This window comes from Myotis brandtii, unplaced genomic scaffold (genome assembly GCF_000412655.1).
Source record: "Myotis brandtii unplaced genomic scaffold, ASM41265v1 scaffold13, whole genome shotgun sequence".
In the NCBI taxonomy this organism is placed as follows: Eukaryota; Metazoa; Chordata; class Mammalia; order Chiroptera; family Vespertilionidae; genus Myotis; species Myotis brandtii.
Genome location: NW_005354595.1, coordinates 494668 through 504864, shown reverse-complemented (window position 1 = coordinate 504864; position 10197 = coordinate 494668). Strand labels below are relative to the sequence as shown.

The following is a 10197-nucleotide window of genomic DNA, read 5'->3' as shown; positions in this document are numbered from 1 at the left end:
AGCTGATCAATGATTCTCTCTCATCATTGATGTTTCTATCTCTCTCCCTCTCCCTTCCTCTTTGAAATGAATAAAAAATATATTTTTAAATAAATAAATAAATAAATAAATCGATCAATGAAACAAAATAGAATCCAGAAATCTATCTATGCATGGGAATTTATAAACAGTGAAATTTCAAATCAGTGGAAAATAAATTGAGTTGGGAAATAGTTATCCATAGAGATAAGCTAATATTGGACTCCCACATGGTGTTGGGTATGCACATGTAATGGTACAGTAGTGGTGGGTCTGTAATTCCTCCTGCTCACAGGAATGTGGGAGAGCAACTCTGGGCAAAATCGATCGTTACTGCCTCTGTACTCCCTTAGTACCTTGCAAATACCTCAATTACATTTTGTTTGTTAATCCTCACCTGAGGATTTTTTTTTTCATTGATTTATAGAGAGAATGGGAGGGATAGAGATTAGGAGGGGAAGAGAGAGAGAAATATCTATGTGAGAGAGACACATCGATTGGTTGCCTCCCACAACCACCCTGATTGGGGCCAGGGCTCAAACCTGCAACCCAGGTACATGCCTTTGACCAGAAATCGGACCCCAGACCCTTAGGTGCATGGACTGATGCTCTAACAATTGAGCTACCGGCCAGGCCTCAATTACATTTCATGCATTGTATTACTGATGATCCTTGTCTATCACCCCATTGAACTGAGAGCTCCTCCTTCATCGTGTCCAGGACAGTGGCAAGCAGAGCATTTTTAGTCGTTTAAATGTAAACAATCAGCAATAAGGGAAAGGCAAAGCACCTCACATCGTATTAACCCAATGGAACAGAGGTGCTCTGAATAAGACATAGTTTCTGCCCTTAATATGTATTTCATCTAGGAGAAGAGTTGCACCTTCTATCAGTATAACAAAACTACAAGAGAGTGCATAGCAAATGTCATAAGGTAAATGTAAGAAATAATTAACATTTGGTAGATGCTTATTGTGTATTAGGAATTGTGCTGGTTCTCCATAACCCATTCAGTCTCACAAGTCTCTGAGACTCCAGAGAGGAGAAAGGTACTGCTTCTGGGAAAGAAGAGAATTAAAAGGAAGGACTTGGTGTCCTTGGGAGACTACGTGGTGATGAGGAAAAGGAACTCAGAGGGAAATGCAAGATTCCACAAGGCAAAAGAGAATCCCAGAATAGAATACAGAATTCATCCCCACACTCACCAAAAAAAAAAAAAAAACCACAACAAAAATATCCTCTAAAGAAACTGCACTTCACTCAATGACAGAAGAGGGCACTCTTAACCTAGAAATTTTATTAATCCTCTTAATTACCAATTATGTCTAAGGAATTAATAGACATTAAGAAGAAACCTACTGGGGATCGAGCCTGCAAGTATGTGCTCTTGGACATAATCAAAACCCGGGACCCTTCAGTCTGCAGGCTGATGCTCTATCCACTGAGCCAAAGCAGCTAGGGCCATAAACAGTCTGTTTTAAACAGCATTTCTGTGGTGTTAGGGGCTAACACCACAGAAAATTGTGTTTCTTAGATATTGTGTGTATACTATGCTTCATATATAAAAAGAATAATATATTTTTTTTGCCCCTCAATAACTAATTTTTGCCCTCCTGGGGTGAATTCTGACCCCTGAAGGTGGTATCACCCCCATTAAGAGTGCTACAATAATTAAACAGTTTGTAACTACTAAAGGTATAAGTGAAATAAATAGAGCAACCCTGGCCTGTGTGTTCCAGTGGTTGAGCACCAACCTATGAACCAGGAGGTCACAGTTTGATTCCCAGTGAAGGCACACGCCCAGGCCCAATTCCCAGGAGACGGCGTGTAGGAGGAAGCTGATCAATGATTCTCTCTCATCATTGATGTTTCTATCTCTCTCCCTCTCCCTTCCTCTTTGAAATGAATAAAAAATATATTTTTAAATAAATAAATAAATAAATAAATCGATCAATGAAACAAAATAGAATCCAGAAATCTATCTATGCATGGGAATTTATAAACAGTGAAATTTCAAATCAGTGGAAAATAAATTGAGTTGGGAAATAGTTATCCATAGAGATAAGCTAATATTGGACTCCCACATGGTGTTGGGTATGCACATGTAATGGTACAGTAGTGGTGGGTCTGTAATTCCTCCTGCTCACAGGAATGTGGGAGAGCAACTCTGGGCAAAATCGATCGTTACTGCCTCTGTACTCCCTTAGTACCTTGCAAATACCTCAATTACATTTTGTTTGTTAATCCTCACCTGAGGATTTTTTTTTTCATTGATTTATAGAGAGAATGGGAGGGATAGAGATTAGGAGGGGAAGAGAGAGAGAAACATCTATGTGAGAGAGACACATCGATTGGTTGCCTCCCACAACCACCCTGATTGGGGCCAGGGCTCAAACCTGCAACCCAGGTACATGCCTTTGACCAGAAATCGGACCCCAGACCCTTAGGTGCATGGACTGATGCTCTAACAATTGAGCTACCGGCCAGGCCTCAATTACATTTCATGCATTGTATTACTGATGATCCTTGTCTATCACCCCATTGAACTGAGGGGGGTTAATGGGGGGGGATGAGGACACATTTGTAATTCCTTAACTAATAAAGAATTTAAAGATAAAAAAGAAAAGAAAAGCAAGAGAAAGGATATAATAAATATGAAAGCAAACATTAATGACTGAGAGCAGGAGTCAGCAACTTTTTTTCTACAGTCAGTTAGGAAATATTTCAGGCTTTCTGGGCCCGTGGTCGGCAAACTGCGGCTCGCGAGCCACATGTGGCTCTTTGGCCCCTTGAGTGTGGCTCTTCCTAAGCCTTAAGAGTACCCTAATTAAGTTAATAACAATGTACCTACCTATATAGTTTTAAAAATTTGGCTCTCAAAAGAAATTTCAATCGTTGTACTATTGATATTTGGCTCTGTTGACTAATGAGTTTGCCGACCACTGTTCTGGGCCATCAGCTCTGTCACAGCCACTCAGTTCTGCCTTTGTAGCACAAAAGCAGTCACAGACAATATGTAAATGAATTCTTTATTTACCCCATGAGTATGGTCCTACCTAGCTGGATCTACAATATCACTATCTTTTTTCTTTCTTTTTTTTGATTACTTTCCCTGTTTTGGACACATTACAAATGATTGGGTATACCAAGCCAATTTCTGGCTTGACCAACTGCAAGTATGAACTTCTCAGGCTAATGGTTTGTAAGACAAGTAGGCAGACTTCAGACATAACTCCTCCAACAGAGAACAGTTATAATATTTATCATTTTGTGGGAAAATACGAGAAACAATGTTAAATTATTTGTTGCCTTTGACTATCTTTTGTTTGGACTTCAGTTCTGTAAACAGGAATCAGCTATAGGGGATGTTTTATAAGGTCACTGTAGAGCTCAAATGATGCATGCAATTCGAAACCTGCATCATAAACTACCCTCAGGGTTTTCTACCAGGGAATAGAGAAGAGTGCTCTATCCCCCCTTCTTTTGATTTTAATTCACAGTGAATACCTGAGCTGTGGTCAAGGACGCTGCTTTTCTCATTATTGGGCACATTCGTAAAATGCTGTGTGTGACAGTGGTTTTCTCCACACAGATGAAGTCAGAACCTCTTGGTGGAATGTGGATATCATCATTCTTTGTTTCCCCTCTTTAATTAATTTATATATTAAATATATTTTTATTGATTTCAGAGAGGAAGGATAAGGAGCAAGAGATAGAAACATCAATGATGAGTGAGAATCATTGATTGACTGCCTCCTGCACAGCCCACACTGGGGATTTAGCCAGCAACCCGGGTATATGATCTGGCCTGGAATTGAACCATGACCTCCTGGTTCATAGGTCGATACTCAACTACTGAGCCATGCTGGCTGGGTTTTTTAAATTTCTTTTTAAAATTCTTTCTTGTTGAGAGTATTACAAATGCCCCCTTCCCCGCTCCATTGCCCCACTCCACCAGGTTCCCACCCCACCCCAGGCCTTCATGGCACTATTGTCTGTGCCCATGGGTTATGCATATATGCATATAAGTTTTTTGATTAATTTCTTCCCGCTAAGAGCTGCAGTGAGTATGAGAGGGAGACCTCAGGAAGACAGGAGCAGGACCCATCCTCTTCTACTGTTTACCTTCAAAGGGGGCAGCCTCTCCACCTGGTTGGCCATAAATTTGTCTGCGAAACCCCAGTAGATGAAAGAACAAAAGACCTTATAGAGACTTCTGTGTCCCTTCCCACTAGGGGGAGCTGTGGAGTTGATAGAGCTGGACTCTGTGGCATCCTCACAAGGCCATGGGGCCTTTCTAAGGAACCTGACCTTCATTAGGCCACTGTTCTCTATGGGGGTTAATGCGCTCACACAGGGTCTGCTCAGGAGGCCTCTCTGTCCTGCCAGTGCTGACGTAGTGCAGCTCACATTTCTGATCCCCTGGAAGTTAGTTCTAGCTGTCTATGACTACCCTTAGGGCTCAGCTGCCTCAAGTTTGGGGTGAGAGATAGAAGACTTCACAGAATGCTCAATCTATCACTATTGGGGAGCTCTGAGTACAACAGTCCATTCCTGGTCTGTACCCTCTATGAGCCAGCACCCCTGTGTGGAAGGGGAGAGGTGGTAAGTATCAGGCACCCTCATCCCCAGACAAAGTTGGTAGTTTATTAGGACTAAAATCCACATTTCTTGACTCCCAGACTAGCATTCTCTGTGGTCCCCACATCGTACAATTTTCATATTTCGCCTGTGGTCCTGAGATACAGAACAGAGAGGCATGCAAACCTACCGGCAGGTGCAGTTGTTATCATTACTTGCACTGAATGCTGCTCAGGCGATCCCAGCAGGGTGATATTCACGGTGTAATCAGTTGCCGGGTACAGGTCCAAACACACAACCGAAGCTCGTTCCCCCGTTGTGAAGTTAAATGATGCTGCGTGATAAAGATCACTCAGATACCACCTTCGACCCAGAATTTTAAACTGTCGTGAGATTAAAAGAAAGTATTGCATTACCTTTTCTGTTGGCTTGCAGCTTTCTAAACTAGAAGCAAAATAACTATAAAGCAAGAAGTTTCCTTCTATTGGTTCTGACCCAGTTAGAAGTATGTTTAATGTAATAGCAATCTAACCTGGGGAAGGACTTTACAAAGCTGCCCTACCTAGTCTATGCAACTTCCCCCTCAAACAGCTACAGACTAAGCTTAGCATGCACAACTTCATCTCAGATGAGCAAGACGTCTGGTTATTCTAAGATGATCCCTTAATGCCTACCCAGTGAAGGAGATTGCCCTGAAGCTGTTGGGCAAAATTATTTTAAATTCTTTTCATTCCTAAGAAATCCATAGATAAGCCTCAAGGAACAGTTTTTAAACTTATGAGAATGACTTCAAATTATGCATTCAAAGCAACTGTGCAATGTTACTTCACTTGTTCTTTTCTAGTTGAGCTCTGGTAAAAAAAAAAAAAAGACAACAACAAAAAACCAATGATACCCCCTCCATCACCAAACTCAAGTTGCAGGTATAACATAGGGACTTATAAGGGCAAATATATGTGAGGGTCCCAGAAGTAATGCAATGTGATCAGCCCTTGAACGATCAGTGTGCTTTAGCTGGGTGTTCATGTGGTTAGTGTTTCCTTTGATGCTCATGTTATTGGCTATCCCAGCCGCTATCCTTCCTCATCACTGTTATTCTTCCATAGTCATCCAACACTCATGGGAGAGTCCTCTCTCCCCAATTCCCAGCAATCTCTTGTGTAATTTAAATGTTTTTATACATAAGTCATCAAAACCTGGCCTCAGAGTACCTTGAGCTCAATGCTATGAAGTTCTTTCACTGAACTTTAGTGACTCAGATCCACATCCTAGACTGTGTCATCATCAGAGTTGCTCCACCAACATCTCATAATCCCCTAATCGTCTGCACTGCTCACTCCCACTAGAGATGATCTCTCTCAAGAAATCCCTCAAAATTTCCTCACTCATAATTTTCTATCAAGTTCTAGCCGGTCTTGCTCAGTGCTCACGTGATCGATTCCAGTCAAGGGCACATACTTTGGTTGCAGGCTTGATCCCCAGCCCTGGTTGGGGCACATGCAGGAAGCATCCAATTGATGTGTCTCTCTCACATCCATGTTTGTCTCTCTCTGTCTCTCCCTCTCCCTTCCACTCTCTCTAAAAATCAATGGAAAAATAGCTTCAGGTGAGGATTAACAAAAACAAAAAGGAAACAAAAGATATAAAAGTAAGGAACTAGGATGGTAGAGTGGACCTGAGAATTTGTAACTTTTGGCTGCCCAGGGTCCATCTGCTTGTTCTAATAGCACTGTGGTTTCCTATTGGGAAAGCACCACTTTAGTGTGAGCATGAAAGCATATGATTCTCAACAAATACTTCTGTCATCTTCAAAAAAATTCTGTATTTTAAAACGCTTTTAGTTATTGTCATATGTAGATGCTCTATCTTAAAGAAGCTGATTTTTGCCTGAGTGTGTCTGTGTTCATACCATACATACACAGTATGGGTTTCTCACTCAATATTTTGTTTTTGAGACTTATCCATGATGAATTATTTTGATCTAGTCTATTCATTTTTAGCACCTATATAATATTCAGTTTTATGACTGTATTATAAAATGGCTGAGTAGCAGTAATTTCAGATGATTCAACCAAACATCAAAATTCTCTATTTTCCAACTGATGAACTTTTAAGTTATTTTCAATATTTTATTATTGTAAGCAATGATGTAATGAAAATCCAATTATATATCCCTTAAGTGCAAGTCAAAAATGTCTCTAAGGTATATACTAAAAAGTAGAATTGCTGGGTCTTAGGGTGTGTACAACTTCTTTTTAACTATGTGGTATTTTCTTAACCACGTAGCTAACCAATTGTCTCAGAACCATTTATTTCTGTACTCGTTTGAAAGATCATTTTTTATCCTATATTAAATTATTTGGGTACTTGAATATGTTTCTAGGCCCAGTGTTCTCTCGAATATGAAAAATTGAATATTTCACTCACCTGTGTAAAATCCTTCAGTGCCTCCACATCGACGTCAACATAAGATCAACACATAAAAGTACACGATACAGGGCTTTTCATGATCTGGCCACTGCTTAGACTTGTGCCTCATCTCTTCCCACTTCCCCTTAGTTTCTCTGTTCCCCAAGAGAGTCACGTTCTCTATTACTCAATTTGCAACTTTACTTGCCCAGTGTGCCCTTTTTCACCCTCACCCACCTCTTTAACGGGTTAATTCTTGCTCATTCTCCTTGATTCAACACCATCTTTACTTCTCGTTTTTTAAAAATTGTAGCTAGTCACACACACACATATACACAATATCCTATTCATTTATTTACTTTTTATAAAATCACTCATTATGCCATATTGTAATGGCCTGTTTAACTGTATAATTAGTTTGAATTGGAATTTCCAGGTCCCAATACATGATACACTTTTGGTAAGTGATTAATTAATTAATTAATTTTAATTTAATACTTAGTCTACTCATTGCCAGATGATTTCCTAGGCACTGAAAATATGGCACAAAAATAACAAATCTCAGTTCCTGCCTGAACTTATTCATAATTTTACTTGAGATTTGTAATGCATAAAAAAGTCAAGTTAAATGAGGACCAATAGTCATGCAATAAGTTTCTTAAAAAACCCACATCCAAGTGTGAACTTAATAGCAAAATAAGCTGCAATTATTAAATGCACTAAATTATAATACATATAAAATACCAGACAGGGAAAATGATAGCAAGTCACCAAATAGGGTCTTCCTTCAATTTAGTCCCTCACTTGTATCCATCTCACATCTCATATCCATCGCTAGAAACAAAAATCAAACTGTCTAGAAGTTCATTTCATGTGTGGTTTCAAACTTTGAATCCTCACTTAGAGAGCACCCAAATTTTTAAGTGACCCAATTCTTTAATAAATAACATAAAAGATCTTACTTGGTACATTTGTTCTGATCCAACTTTCCTAGAATGCCTGTTCAATTTCAAACAAGTTTCATTAAATAGTGAGACATTGAAAATTCCATCATCTTCTAAGAGATCATCTTCTAAAAAATAAGAGAGAACATATGGAAAGGTTGCATCATCTTAGCAAAACGTATCGTGGCTAATTACATTTTGAAATTTTGACATCTTAAGAGAGCCAATAGGATGTTTAACAGCAAGAGCATTGCATTTGGCTTCAAGTCCTGGCTCTACAACTTCTTAATTGTATGACCTTAGCTAACCCACTTAGCCCCTCTGAACCCGTTTCCTAATTTGTGAAATCAAGTCATCCAGTTTGCTTCTCTTACATCATAGGCTATTGAGAGTACCAAATGGGAAAAAAAAATGCATTTAAAAAAATTGCTGTAAGCTAATAAAGCTGTGGTATTTTTAGAAAGTTAATCCTATCACTTGGATGGTCCATAAGTAAAATGCCAAGTTTTAAGCATATAAATGGCCAGAAAAAATCTGAGACTAGGAAAAAGGTGAATAAAGGCAAAGGCCATGGAATAGAACTCTCAGAGCGAGTGTTTCCAACCTAGAAGATGATGGGAAAGTAGGTGACTAGTGAGATGTTTGTTCTCACAGCAGACAGTATTTCAGGAGAGCTACTCATATGAGTACTAGGGCAGTAAAATAATCAGAAACAGACTTATTTCACCCACTATACAGAAAAAAGTAATTTCATGCCTCCTGTAGTCGAATTCATTCCGTCAATGCTCCATTTTCTTAATGTAATCAAAAGAAGAGGTTGGTAATGAATAAAGAACTCACAAAGGGTCTGGGAGTACCACAGCTAATTTTCAAGGAAAAGCAAATTTCCTACCACACAAGCCTGCGTGTTTTCTACAAGTGAGAAAAACTTTGAATGTCTGTCAGAGGGAAGCTTTTTATAAACACCTTTTATGTATATTTCTCCCACAGGAGTCTCTGCTACCTAAGAAGTAATGATGATTACAGTAAATTATTCTACTCAAAATCAGAACTGTCCACAGAATTGTAACCGTCACGGGCATTTGCAGCACAAGGCAATTAGCTGGGAGAAAATATTCTTGGCTCTAACTGGAAATGTGGAAATACGGTTATGAGAGAGAATCTGAAGGCCTATCACGTGTTCTCCTTCATCTTCACAGCTTTTATGTCAAAGGTTTCCTAAGGACATCAGAAATAAAAACTGTCACATGTATGCAAATGACTTTGAGGCACATCAAATGTATGTTAAGAAATATCCCATGTGGTCAATGTGCACAAACAGAACATAAAGCAAAACTGCCGTCTGCATAGCTCCCATCTCCATAGGATTTTCCCACTTACAGCCATTATCATCTGAATCCAGGGGATGATGGCAACGTGAATAAAGGCATCTGGTTCCCACTTCCCACCGCAATCCAGAGAGAAGTGACTGAGGATTGTAAAAATGGGTCAGAATTTGCATCTGGGTTGGGAAGAAGGGTGGGTTGCCGTACAAAAGGCAGAAACATGAAGACGGTTCAGCTTAGCACAGTGTGGAAGGGAGCTGGAGAGAAAGAAAGACACTGAGAGATACCGTGCAACATGCCTTCCAAGCAAAGGACATGGTCTCAAAGCCTCAAAGGATGGAACTGGAGGAGGAGCAGTGTCCACAGAGGTGGGAGCTGGAAGCTAGAACAGGCCACAGGACAATAAAGTGATGAATTCCCCATCTGCAGCCATTTATCCCAGGGGTTCCCAATCCTAACTGCACATCAGAATCCCCCGGACATAGCAGATCTAAAGTAAAGGTTGGACATCTTTTCTTTTTCTTTCTTTTTCTTTTTAATTCATCAAGCAATCTGATAGGCAGGCGGAGTAAACAGTATATGTACTACTATTATCACTACTATTGATAACAATAGTCCCTCTTTAGCACACTGGAGATCTTCTAAGGGGAGGCCTAGAACCTGGAGAGACTTGGTTCTTTCCTGCCTTCATAGGCTGTAAGATCACAATGAAGCCAGGCAATGCTGAGCTGGCCCAAGAGTAACAACATTACCAATCAGAACAGCAAAGTGCTCAGAAATAAAGCTCAGGGCAGTGGGTTTTCTCATAGCTGCTCCCCAAAGGACACTACATCGTCCAACTTACAGTAAATCCTTTAAGATGAGATCCTTCAGTATGAGATAAGCATGCTAATATTATCCAATAAAAAGTAAGATCAAAT

At 39.8% G+C, this 10197-nt stretch overlaps 1 protein-coding gene across 1 annotated transcript in view; it reads right to left on the bottom strand.

Moving 5' to 3' along the window:
• SUSD1 (sushi domain containing 1) overlaps positions 1 to 10197 on the bottom strand; it is a 67957-nt gene that overhangs the window by 25542 nt on the left and 32218 nt on the right. The window contains exons 9-10 of the mRNA XM_005859817.2: positions 7971 to 8080; positions 4790 to 4982 (exon numbers count right to left, since the gene is read on the bottom strand). Of these exons, the coding sequence (XP_005859879.1) occupies positions 4790 to 4982; positions 7971 to 8080 (303 nt within the window). The remainder of the gene's footprint in view (positions 1 to 4789; positions 4983 to 7970; positions 8081 to 10197) is intronic.